Source organism: Danio aesculapii, unplaced genomic scaffold (assembly GCF_903798145.1).
Source record: "Danio aesculapii unplaced genomic scaffold, fDanAes4.1, whole genome shotgun sequence".
In the NCBI taxonomy this organism is placed as follows: domain Eukaryota; kingdom Metazoa; phylum Chordata; class Actinopteri; order Cypriniformes; family Danionidae; genus Danio; species Danio aesculapii.
Genome location: NW_026613651.1, coordinates 37,501 through 50,895, shown reverse-complemented (window position 1 = coordinate 50,895; position 13,395 = coordinate 37,501). Strand labels below are relative to the sequence as shown.

Genomic DNA, 13,395 nt, shown 5'->3' with positions numbered 1-13,395 from the left:
AGTTTTGTTTACGTCTAACTGACCGTCTGTGGTTTTTATTCGTATCTAACTAACCGTCTGTAGTTTTTGTTCATATCTAACTGACCGTCTGTAGTTTTTGTTCATATCTAACTGACCGTCTGTAGTTTTTATTCATGTCTAACTGACCGTCTGTGGTTTTATTCATATCTGACCGTCTGTGGTTTTTATTCATATCTAACTGACCGTCTGTAGTTTTTGTTCATATCTAACTGACCGTCTGTAGTTTTTATTCATATCTAACTGACCGTCTGTAGTTTTTATTCATATCTAACTGACCGTCTGTAGTTTTTATTCATATCTAACTGACCGTCTGTAGTTTTTATTCATATCTAACTGACCGTCTGTAGTTTTTATTCATATCTAACTGACAGTCTGTAGTGTTTTTTCATATCTAACTGACCGTCTGTAGTTCTTGTTCATATCTAACTGACCGTCTGTAGTTTTATTCATATCTAACTGACCGTCTGTGGTTTTTATTCATATCTAACTGACCGTCTGTAGTTTTATTCATATCTAACTGACAGTCTGTAGTGTTTTTTCATATCTAACTGACCGTCTGTAGTTCTTGTTCATATCTAACTGACCGTCTGTAATTTTATTCATATCTAACTGACCGTCTGTGGTTTTTATTCATATCTAACTGACCGTCTGTAGTTTGTGTTCATATTTAACTGACCGTCTGTAGTTTTTATTAATATTTTACTGACCGTCTGTAGTTTTGTGTTCATTGTAAACTGACTGTCTGTGGTGTTTGTTTACTGACCATTTGTGATTTTTGTTTATATTTTTGTTTTTGTGTGTATGATAAACCGACTGTCTGTGGTTTTTGCTAACTGCAACCGCCTGTGTCTGTTTTTTTCTTTTTTTTTTGGTAACCGATGGCCCGACCGTCTAGGTTTTTTGTGCTCATAATAAACGGACCGTCTATGATTGTGTGTGTGTGTGTGTGTGTGTGTGTGTGCGTGTGTGTGTGTGTGCGTGTGTGTGTGTGTGTGTGTGTGTGTTTTTGCTGTCTATCTGTGATTTCTTTGTTTAGGACTAAATGACCTTCGGTAGTTTTTTTGCGTTTATGGCTAACTGACATGTATGATATCTTTTATGTGCGTGTTTGTGTTCATGGGTGACTGACCGTCTGTGGTTTCTGTGTTCAGATGTGGACGAGTGCGAGCGTCAGCCGTGTGGAAATGGAACCTGTAAGAACACTGTGGGCTCCTACAACTGCCTGTGTTACCCAGGATTCCAGCTGTCACACAACAACGACTGCATTGGTACACACACACACACACACACACACACACACACACACACACACACACACACATACATATTCATATATAAACACTCACACATACACACATTACAGCAACGTGAATGTTTATGAATGAGCGAAGGATTTTTATAAATTCTCCAGGTGTGTTTGTGTTGTTTTAGCTGTGTTCTTGTGTGTGTTGTTTAGACACAGATGAGTGTGTGTCGCTCAGGGGTTTGTGCCGGAACGGAAACTGCATCAACACACTGGGTTCATTTGTGTGTGTATGTCTGGACGGATATAAACTCTCCCCTGACGGACGCACGTGTGTGGGTGAGTCCTGGCGCTTCTGACCATTGTGTGTGTGTGTAAGTGAGTGTGTGTGTGCTTGTGTGAGCATACATGTGTGCGTGTGTGTGTGCATACATGTGTTTGTGTGTATGTGTCTTTGTGTGTGTGAGAGTGTGTGTGTGTGCATGCATGTTTGTGTGTATGTTTATGTGTGCATGCATGTGTGTGTGAATATGTACATACATATGCATACATGTACGTGTGTGTGTGCGTGCATGTGCGTGTGTGTGTACGTGTCTGTGTGCATGCATGTGTTTGTGTTTGTATGTGTATTTGTGTATGTGAGAGTGTGTGTGTGTGTGTGTGTGTGTGTGTGTGTGTGTGTGTGTGTGTGTGTGTGTGTGTGTGTGTGTGTGTGTGTGTGTGTGTGTGTGTGGATGTGCATGCATGTTTGCGTGTGCTTGATTGTGTGTGCGTGCATGTCCGTGTGTGAAAGTATATACATGTGCGTCTGTGTGTATGTGTGTGCGTGTGTATGCATGTGCATGTATATACTTGTGGATGCATGTGCTTGGTTGTATGAGTGTGCACACATAAATGCATGTGTTTGTGAGAGTGTGTATGTGTGTGTGTGCGCATGCATGTTTGTGTGTGTGTGTGTGTGTGTTGGTGTCACATGCTTCTGTGTTCCTGTGCTCAGACATCAACGAGTGTTTGCTGAGCCCTGGCACCTGCGGTCCCGGGACGTGTCAGAATCTGGACGGCTCCTACAGGTGCATCTGTCCTCCGGGGTATTACCTGCAGGACGACCGCTGTGAAGGTCAGTGTGCACTGCACCCTCAGTAGTGCAGGTGCTCGCCATGCTGAAACAAACCTGTGTCTATGTGTGTGTGTGTGTGTGTGTGTGTGTGTGTGTGTGTGTGTGTGTGTGTGTGTGTGTGTGTGCAGACATCGACGAGTGCTCTCAGTCTCCAGAGATCTGCATCTTCGGGAAGTGTGTGAACACGGCGGGCAGCTTCAGGTGTGAGTGTCCTGAGGGTTTCCAGCTGTCCTCATCCGGAAAGAGATGTGTGGGTGAGTGAGCGAGCGTTTGGAGAAACCACAATGGGTTATTTGTGCACATCTGTCTCTATTATGGGTTATTATGATTAAAACTCAAGGTTAACTTCACTGCTGGACATGTCTGTGACTGTATTGAGGACACTTGTGTGCTCATTTTAGATTCATTGGTATTTTTATGTATTTAGGGCATTGATGAATCATTTTATGCAAAAGAATCGTTTGGGGGAAGTCATTTGAGAAAGATTCAAATAAATTTGAATCATTTTGGAAACAATCAGTTTGATGAATCATATGGAGGAGAACCGTTTTAAAAACAATCAGTTTGATGAATCAGTTGGGGAAGAATCATTATCGAAACAACCAGTTTGATGAATTGTTTGGAAAATAATCATTTTAAAAACGGTCAGTTTGATGAATCATTTGGAAAAGAATCATTTTGGAAACAATAAGTTTGATGAATCATTTGGGGAAGAATTATTTTCGAAACAATCAGTTTGATGAATCGTTTGAAAAAGAATCATTTTGGAAACAATGTAGTTGGAAGCAATCAGTTTGATGAATCATTTGGGGAAGAATCATTTTGGAAACAATCAGTGAATTGAATCATTTGGAAAAGAATCATTTTGAAAATAATTTTGGAAACAGTTTGATGATGAATCATTTAGGAGAGATTTTATTAATTTTCAGAGAGTCATTTTGGCAATGAGAAGAAGCAATATGAGAGAATCATTTGAGAAAAATCATGTTTGAATCAGTTATTAGAATTTTTGAGAAAGAATCATTTCCCTTTGGACAGAATCATTTTGGAAAATTCATTTGAAACATTAAAATAGGAAACAGTCATTATCATTTGGGAAGTGTAATTTTTGAATGAATCTTTTGAGAAAGAATCTTTTGCCAATTAATCAAGTAAGAAAGAAAAATTTGGGAATGAATCATTTGAGAGATTAATTTTGCTAAATTCATTGAGAAGTTCATTCTGAAAAGAATCATTTGAGAAAAATGATGTGTGATGTTTAATTATTAGAATCATTTAAGAAGGAGTCATTTCATTTTGTCAGGAATCATTTTGGAAAATTCATTTGAAACGTTATTGTAGGAACTGGGAAGATGCTTTTGGGAATGAATCATTTCAGAGAATCATTTGTAAATGAATAGTTTGAGAAAGAATCATCTGCAGTTCATGATTCTCCTGAAGTGTGTGTTTGTGTAATGTTGTGTAGAGAATGAGCAGATGTGTTTCCTTCGCAGATATCCGGGTCAATTACTGTTACACAAAGTTCGAGAACGGCCGCTGTCTGGCCCCGAAGCCCCTCAACACCACCAAGAGTGTGTGTTGCTGCAGCGGGATGCCGGGTCAGGGATGGGGTGACCCCTGCGAGATCTGCCCCTCCATGGAGGACGGTGAGCACGCGCACACACACACACACACACACATTACTCTCACATGAGCACACACCACACATACATTAACAAACACACATGCATTCATAGGTGCAAACTCGTATGCACACACACACACACACACGCACACACACATACACACACGCATGCATACATGCAGACACTATCACACAAACAAACTGACAAATGCACAATGACACACACACACATATGTACACTTACACGCGATCACACATACATGATACGATGCCAGTGACAGTTAATGTATGACTATGTGTGTGTGTGTGTGTGTGTGTGTGTGTGTGTGTGTGTGTGTGTGTGTTTTAGCGGCCTATAAAGTTCTGTGTCCAGCTCCTGGTAAAAGCCACAGTACAGACGACACCGCTGTGGGTGAGTATCACTGAATCACTGAGTCACTGAATCACTGAGTAAATAAAGCACTGAGTAATTGAATCACCAAATCACTGAGTCATTGAATCACTCAGTAAATGAATCAAAGAATTGCTGAATCACAGAGTCATTGAATCACTGCGTAAACTAATCAATGAATCACCAAATCAACGAGTAATTTAATTAATGAGTAACTGAATCACTGAATCCCCAAATTACTGAGTAATCGAATCACTGGGTAATTGAATCACCAAATTACTGAGTCATTGAATCACTCAGTAAATGAATCAAAGAATTGCTGAATCACAGAGTCATTGAATCACTGCGTAAACTAATCAAGGAATTATCAAATCAACGGGTCATTTAATCACTGAGAAACTGAATCACTAAATCCCCAAATTACTGAGTAATCAAATCACTGAGTAATTGAATCACCAAGTCACTAAGTCATTGAATCACTCAGTAAATGAATCAAATGATTGCTGAAACACAGAATCATTGAATCACTGCGTAAACTAATCAACGAATCACCAAATCACAGAGTCATTGAATCACTGAGTAACTGAATAACTGAATCCCCAAATTACTAAGCAATCGAATCACTGAGTAAATCAATCAACGAATCACAAAATCACAGAGTCATCGAATCACTGAATCACTGAATTACTAAGCAATCGAATCACTGAGTAAATTAATCAATGAATCACCAAATCACAGAGTCATCGAATCACTAAATCACTGAATCCCCAAATTACTAAGCAATCGAATCACTGAGTAAATTAATCAATGAATCAATGAATCACCGAGTCATCGAATCACTGAGTCAGTGAATGTGTTTGTGAGCACACACTCGTGTTCTTATGTTCCAGACGTGGACGAGTGTGTGCAGAACCCCGGCATCTGCAGGAACGGTCACTGCATCAACACTGACGGGACGTTCCGCTGCGAGTGTCCGTTCGGTTACCGACTCGACTTCACCGGCATCAACTGCGAAGGTCAGAGGTTAAACGGATGCAGACGGGACACAGTCACACAACACACATTCAGTACAGGAATGAACAACTCTTCCTGCAACTGTAAAATAAAGTACAGCACAATAAAACACTGATCATAGTGACGTGCTCCTGATGTTCTCTGTGCTCCTCAGACACCAACGAGTGTGAGCTGGGGAACCCGTGTGGAAACGGCACCTGCACTAACGTGGAGGGAGCCTTCGAGTGCAGCTGTGATGAAGGGTTCGAGCCCGGACCTATGATGACCTGCGAAGGTCTGTTTCAGGCTGTGTGTGTGTGTGTGTGTGTGTGTGTGTGTGTGTGTGTGTGTGTGTGCGTGCGTGCTTGTGTACGTGCTTATGCTTATGTGTGTTAACTAGTGCCTTTGTGTGTGTGCCCTTATGTTTGTATTTGTTTGTTTTTGTTTGTGTGTGTGTGATTGGGTTTGCGCTTATGTATTGGCATTTTTGTGTGTGTGTGTGTGTGTGTGCACTAGAGCATTTGTGTGTGTGCCCTTATGTTTGTGTTTATGTGTGTGCACTTTGTGTGTGTGTGTGTGTGTGTGTGCACGCACTTATGTTTGTGTGTGTGCACTAGTGCATTTGTGTGTGTGCCCTTATGTTTGTGTTTATGTGTGTGCGCTTTGCATGTGTGATTATGTGTTTGTGCTTATGTATTGGCATTTGTGTGTGTGTGCACTTATGTTTGTGTGTGTGTGCACTTATGTTTGTGTGTGTGTGTGCACTAGTGTGTTTGTGTGTTCACTTATGTTTGTGTGTGCATTTGTGTGTGTGCCCTTATGTATGTGTTTACATGTGTGCACTTTGTGTGTGTGATTATGTGTTTGCGCTTATGTATTGGTGTGTGTGTGTGTGTGTGCACTTATGTTTGTGTGTGTGCACTAGTGTGTTTTTGTGTGTGCACTTATGTGTGTGGTTTTGATAGTGTGTACGTGTGTGTGTTTGTGTGAGCGCTTATGTGTGTGTGCATTTTTGTGTGTGTGTGTGTGTCTGCTTATGTTTGTGTATGCACTTATGTTTGTGTTTGTGTGTATGTGCACTTCTGTGTGCATGCTTATGTTTGTGTGTGCGTTTGTGTGTGCCTTTATGTGTGTGTTTTTGTTTACGTGTGTGCACTTTGTGTGTGTGATCATGTGTTTGCGCTTATGTATTGGTATTTGTGTGTGTGTGTGTGTGTGTGTGTGCACTTATCTTTGTGTGTGTGCCCTTATGTTTGGGTTTATGTGTGTGCACTTTGTGTGTGTGATTATGTGTTTGCGCTTATGTATTGGTGTGTGTGTGTGTGTATGTGTGATTATGTGTGCACTTATGTTTGTGTGTGTGCACTAGTGTGTTTTTGTGTGTGCACTTATGTGTGTGGTTTTGATAGTGTTTACGTGTGTGTGTTTGTGTGAGCACTTATGTGTGTGTGCAGTTTTGTGTGTGTATGTGTGTGTGTGTGTGTCTGCTTATGTTTGTGTATGCACTTATGTTTGTGTTTATGTGTATGTGCACTTCTGTGTGCATGCTTATGTTTGTGTGTGCGTTTGTGTGTGCCTTTATGTGAATGATCATGTGTTTGCGCTTATGTATTGGTATTTGTGTGTGTGTGTGTGTGTGTGTGTGTGTGTGTGTGTGTGCACTTATGTTTGTGTGTGTGCACTAGTGCATTTGTGTGTGTGCCCTTATGTTTGTGTTTATGTGTGTGCGCTTTGCGTGTGTGATTATGTGTTTGCGCTTATGTCTGGGCATTTGTGTGTGTGTGCACTTATGTTTGTGTGTGTGCTTGTGTGTGTACTAGTGTGTTTGTGTGTGTGTGTACTTATGTCTGTGTTTTTGTGTGTGTTTATGTGTTTGCGCTTTGTGTGTGTGTTTATGTGTTTGCACTTTGTGTGTGTGATTATGTGTTTGCGCTTATGTCTGGGCATTTGTGTGTGTGTGTGTGTGTGTGTGTGCGCGCACTTATGTGTGTGGTTTTGATAGTGTTTACGTGTGTGTGTTTGTGTGAGCGCTTATGTGTGTGTGCATTTTTGTGTGTGTGTGTGTGTGTGTCTGCTTATGTTTGTGTATGCACTTATGTTTGTGTGTATGTGCACTTCTGCGTGCATGCTTATGTTTGTCTGTGTGGTTTTGTGTGTGTTTATGTGTGTGCGCTTTTTGTGTTTATGTGTGTGATTTTGTGTTTGCGCTTGTGTGTGTGTGTGTGTGCGCTTATGTTAATGTATGTGCTTATGTTTGTGTCTTTGCGCACACTTGTGTGTGTGCTTTTATGTATGGGTTTGAGTGTGTGTGTGTGTGTGTGTGTGCGCGCTTCTGTCTTCATTGATCATGGAATCACAGTGTTTCAGCATTTGAACTGTATTATTAATCAACTGAACGCAGCCTCAGAGAGCTGAAAATCTTTTACTCAAACACAACACACACTATAGTGGCAGATGATGTGTGCGCCAGTGCTTGATGGTAATGTACAGTGTGTTTCCAGATGTAAACGAGTGCTCCCAGAATCCTCTGCTGTGTGCGTTCCGCTGTGTGAATACGCTGGGCTCGTATGAGTGCAGATGTCCAGCAGGATACGTGCTGAGGGACGACCGGAGGATGTGCAAAGGTCAGACAAACCTTCATCAAATTCTTCATCTGTTCTGCTGCATCTGCATTTCTGGCTCAAGAACGCATGTGGGCGGAGCTTGATTTTCAGCATAGGGAGCTGATCGAGGTTTGCTGTTGGTGGATCTCATGTGAGTGGCAGGTTGACCCCACCCTCCTGCCTGAAAACACCAATCAGAGAACAGAGAACAACACTTAAAAAGCTTTTCTTACTGAGAGATTTAAGCCCTGTTCAAAGTGACTAGGTTTACATGGACATCAGTAATAGAATTATTTACCTTAATCTAATGAAGACAATAATAAGATGAAGGTGTTTACATGAGCTGCTTTCTGAATGTTCCTTTCATGATCCAGTTTTACATGTTATAACACAGAATGCCATTGACATCTCCACGCTGTCCACATTTCCTCCAGAGTTTCATGTCGTTTCGGGTGTTCATTATTAATTTGTGGACTTTAACTGCAGTTTTGCTCTTTCACTTTCATTCGGGAACATTTCCTGCATGCCCCCCTGACAAACGAGATGTTGGATGAGAGTGTGAACTGCTGGAGGAGTGTAGTTTTAATGGAGTTTCATACCGCATGCTGAATGGGAGAAAAAACCTCAGCATTTGGTGATGCAGGTGTCTGTGGGCTTCACAGTAGGTGTAGATAATAGTGTCAGACAGCAGTGTGTGTTTAGACCAGGGGTGTCCAAACTTGGACTAGGGGTGTATTTAAAGCCTTTTATGTTAGGGTTGCATCTAATAGCCTCAGCTAGAGGTTCAATCGCGAGGGCAAAGAGAGCTGGGCTGATGGGGCAACCTTGTCTACATCCTCTATACAAAGGTATTGAAGAAGAAATAATTCCATTTGTAATCATTTTAGCTTTTGGGGATTTATAAAGTGATTGAATTATCTCTATGTATACAGTTCCAAATCTACATTTTTTAGTACTTCAAATAAGTATGACCACTCAACTCGGTCGAAAGCCTTTTTGGCATCGAGAGAAACATCTATCCATTGACATTTACATTTACATTTAGTCATTTAGCAGTGGTTCTCAAACTTTTAAACCCGCGACCCCCATTGTAAGATCGTCAAGAACTCGCGACCCCCCACTACCAAAGCATATACAAACAATAAAAATAGCATTTTAAGCTGTTCACAATATTTTAACTATATTTACTATAGATTACAGGGCTCGAAATTAACATTTTTGCTTGGTAACACTGGTGCTTCTAACTTTAAAATGTAGGCGCACCAGCCAAAATTTAGTGGCTCCCACCAATTATCGCACTGTTACTACAAGTTTTATAAACAGATTTATTGCATTTGAAAATCAACACTAATCAAAACTAACAAGCAAAAAAATAAATATGCATGCGTGAGGAAAATATGTCTCAATGAAATCCCGTTATCACAAGAAAAGACATTTTTATAACATTATTGAGTGACCAAAAGATACACGGACGGATATCCCAAAAGATATCCCACAGACTTTACAGTGAATGCTAGACATTTTCATAGCAGACTTGAAGCCAATGGAGGTCTTTTATCCACTCTTCAATAAGTATAGCTGGTGGATTAACATTCAGCACATGATCAGTAATCAGATGTGCCAATATTTGTAGCTTTAGGTGTTTGTAAGACAAAATCTGTCAGTGTTGTTTTCATTCTCTCGTCTTCAGCGCTTTACGTTTTCGCGGTTGTAGCTCCTGTCATCTGAAGACAGGAGGCGTTGACTGAGTGATTGACAGCTGATTTTAACCAATCATTCGTGTTCAGTTCTTAGCGCAGTGGGCCAATAAGAAGAGCGTGAAGGCGGGGCAAGCGTTGAAGGCTTTGTTTACTGCGGCAAGTTGACATGACAACAGTTTTAAACTGTTCCTGAGCGCTGCGTTCCAAGTACAAAGATGCATTCTGCCTGAATGTGTCCTGAATACTTTATGAATCAGTAATATCTTTTTAAAAATCTGAAAATATTAGCTTTCACTTATAATACTGAAAAATATATATTATAATCACTGAAAATTACACAATTTTTAAATAACTCTCGCGACCCCTTGAAATTATTCTGCGACCCCCGCAGGGGTCGCGACCCCCAGTTTGGGAACCACTGATTTAGCAGACGCTTTTATCCAAAGTGACTTACAAATGAGGACAAGGAAGCAATTTACACATCTATAAGAGCAGCAGTGAACAAGAGCTATAGACAAGTTTCAGGTGTGTAAAGTCTAAGAAGCAAAGCATTAGTAATGTGTTTTTTGAGAGAGAGAGAGTACAGTTAGTGGTGTAGCCAGAGAGGCAATTGCAGATTAGGAAGGAAAGTGGAGACTAAACAGTTGCGTTTTTAGTGGTTTCTTGAAGACAGCAAGTGACTCTGCTGTTCTGATGTAGTTAGGGAGTTCATTCCACCAACTGGGCAGATTGAATGTGAGAGTTCGGGAAAGTGATTTCTTCCCTCTTTGGGATGGAACAACGAGGCGACGTTCATTCACAGAACGCAAGTTTCTGGAGGGCACATATATCTGCAGAAGTGAGAGCAGATACGAAGGAGCAAAGCCAGAGGTCGCTTTGTAAGCAAACATCAGAGCTTTGAATTTGATGCGGGCAGCAACTGGCAGCCAGTGCAAACGGGTGAGTAGCGGAGTGACATGTGCTCTTTTGGGTTCATCAAAGACCACTCGTGCTGCTGCGTTCTGAAGCAGCTGAAGAGGTTTGATAGAGTTAGCTGGAAGCCCGGCTAGCAGAGAGTTGCAATAGTCCAGTTTGGAGAGAACAAGAGCTTGAACAATGAGTTGAGCTGTATGTTCAGATAGGAAGGGTCGGACCTTTCTGATGTTGTAGAGTGCGAATCTGCAAGATCGAGCAGTTCTAGAAATGTGCTCAGAGAAGTTCAGTTGGTCATCAATCGTTACTCCAAGGCTTTTTACCATTTTGGATGCAGTGATGGTTGCTCCGTCCATCTGGATTGAAAAGTTATGGTGAAGAGTCGGGTTGGCAGAAACTTCAAGCATTTCCGTTTTCGCGAGGTTAAGCTGAAGATGATGATCTTTCATCCAGTGTGAAATGTCTGACAGGCAGGCTGAGATGCGAGCTGGAACCGAGAGATCATCAGGGTGAAAAGAGAGGTATAGCTGGGTATCATCAGCATAGCAGTGGTAGGAAAATCCATGTTTCCCTGGTATATGCTTTTCTTTAGCAGTGTGAATAATGTTAAAGAATCTCCTCAGATTATTTGTGCCTAATCTCCCAATTACAAAAGCGGTTTGATCTGGATTAATCAATTGAGGAAGTCGAGTTTCTAATCTTTTAGCTACCATTTTAGTGACTGCTTTATAATCTACATTGAGGAGTGAAATTGACCTGTAGGAGGCACAGTTCTTTGGATCTGTGGAAATATAAATTTATATAATCTATAACAGATATATTTTTATATAAATATATCACAGAATAGTTGTTTTTAGGGGGTGACAGACCTTAAATTGTCTTGTTTCCTGAGCCCTGACTGTCTCCACAAAGTAATGCAAATTGTCAGTTTCACAGCACGGCTGCGTCTATTGTCTTCTCAAGCCGGTCAACTTGTTGGACTGTTTCTGTCTCCAGAACATTTAATGCTAAAATGTATCATGAATGGGTACTTATATGCTAATGAGATCAGGCTGGAAAGGAAATGTACCCTGCCGACAACAACACTTCATTTGCATGCTTTGTTTTAGCCTGTCCTCACCTACATGACTCACTGTCAGTAAAACTGTATTTAAACTGAGTGTGTGCTGTGCCAGAGGAGAGCTTCTTTCGATGACGCCACAGCCACGCTGAGTTCTTCTTGTTAAAGGATTCTGCTTTGAAGACAACTGAAAGTTCTGCCTTTTTTTTGGGCTCGTCTTAGAATTTCACAACAGTTTGGTGCCGTGAGCCAGACTAGAGAAATTCACAACAGTTTCTGACCCTATTTTTGAGTATTACTGAAATTGTAGCAGCTGAAAAGGAGTCTGGGAAACTTTTTCAAGAACATCCACTCCCTCCGACCCTCTTAATGAAAACCTGATTTTTTCCTAATAGAACCAGAGACCTTCTTGTTGTGACGCCCATACCTGTCAACCCTCCTGTTTTTCCCGGGATTCTCCTGTATTTTGCAGTTCTATCCATGCTATCATCCTGTAAAAGTATTGTCCTGTATTTCTCCCGTATTTTCAGTCTATCTCTGAAGGGTGGCAAATAAACATTAAAGAGCCGAGTATCCCTATACGCAACCCATACCGCCGAACCACCAGGGGCCGCCCTTGCTCTTAAATCTGAATCTGTTCTGTGCTTTTGCTTTGTTTAGGCATGAAAACACTTTGAAATAAATATAAAAACGGCAGGATTCTCTTTCCTTTTCATTACAGGTGGCGTCTCCCCTTCATTTGCAATCCTCAAAACAGTCATATAGCGGTGCGTGACTGTCAGCTGATGCGCTCCATAGTGATAAATAGATGCTGTTTCCCAAACAGTGTCTGTACACAAGATTTAATGCATAGCGAAAGTCGTGTTTGAACAGACAGATACACATAATTAATAATAATATCATCTAAAGATGACGATCTAGGTGTTTTTTTTTCAAACACAACTAATTTCGCCCTAAACGAGCATAAAAAAGCAATCGAAAGCTTCATTATAACGTCAGATCTGTGCATTTGTAAAGTGACACCTGTTATTTAACATAATAAAAGAAAAAAAATCTAAATAAATAAGCATTCACTGCTCTTTAATCAGAATGTGTGAGTTATACAGTGAAGAAACGGTTAATGAGATTTAATAGCTTGATTCTACTTCATTATATTAGCTATTAATTTTAATAATAATGCTAATGCATTGGCTGCTAATGGGGGGGGGGGTCTCTTGTTATGGTGGGCATATCCCTTATTTTCACGTCTCAGTGTTGACAGGTATGGTGAGGCCACAGCGCTAACCACTGAGCCACCATGATTTAAATAATTAAGAGTTCATTATTTCATTGATTGCCTCTACAGTATGTGTACATTAACACATGAGTGGTGTTGAGTCACGTAAACGACTTCTTGAGTAATACGCTTATTTCACGCGGCCGCCATTTAAAAGAACCAAAGCGAGGCTGCGGTGGGAAGAAACCCGGAAGTATAGGACCAGCACTGTACACATTGCAGTAACATGCTGTGGAATACACACCTCCAGCTGGTGCTGCGATTTCAAAATGCAGAAATGGTGTAAACATCACTTTAATATCAGTCAGTACGTTTAATTTAAACTATTAAAAGCAATTTAGCATCAAACAACATCACAAGCTCTGTAAGAGTAATATGCCCAAGTGTCCTCCTAGGCTTCAGTTCATGGCAGCAGGTAAACACCGGTGAGTGATAAAACACTGCAGTCCTCTGTA

The 13,395-nt window shown here is 40.9% G+C and overlaps 1 protein-coding gene across 1 annotated transcript in view; it reads left to right on the top strand.

Annotated features, from left to right (window-relative positions):
* LOC130220097 (fibrillin-2-like) overlaps positions 1-13,395 on the top strand; it is a gene marked incomplete at its 5' end in the record, with an annotated part of 62,302 nt that overhangs the window by 30,994 nt on the left and 17,913 nt on the right. Inside the window, 9 exons of the mRNA XM_056452489.1 lie at positions 1,169-1,289; positions 1,478-1,603; positions 2,262-2,381; positions 2,510-2,635; positions 3,875-4,027; positions 4,355-4,417; positions 5,287-5,412; positions 5,565-5,684; positions 7,891-8,013. Of these exons, the coding sequence (XP_056308464.1) occupies positions 1,169-1,289; positions 1,478-1,603; positions 2,262-2,381; positions 2,510-2,635; positions 3,875-4,027; positions 4,355-4,417; positions 5,287-5,412; positions 5,565-5,684; positions 7,891-8,013 (1,078 nt within the window). The remainder of the gene's footprint in view (positions 1-1,168; positions 1,290-1,477; positions 1,604-2,261; positions 2,382-2,509; positions 2,636-3,874; positions 4,028-4,354; positions 4,418-5,286; positions 5,413-5,564; positions 5,685-7,890; positions 8,014-13,395) is intronic.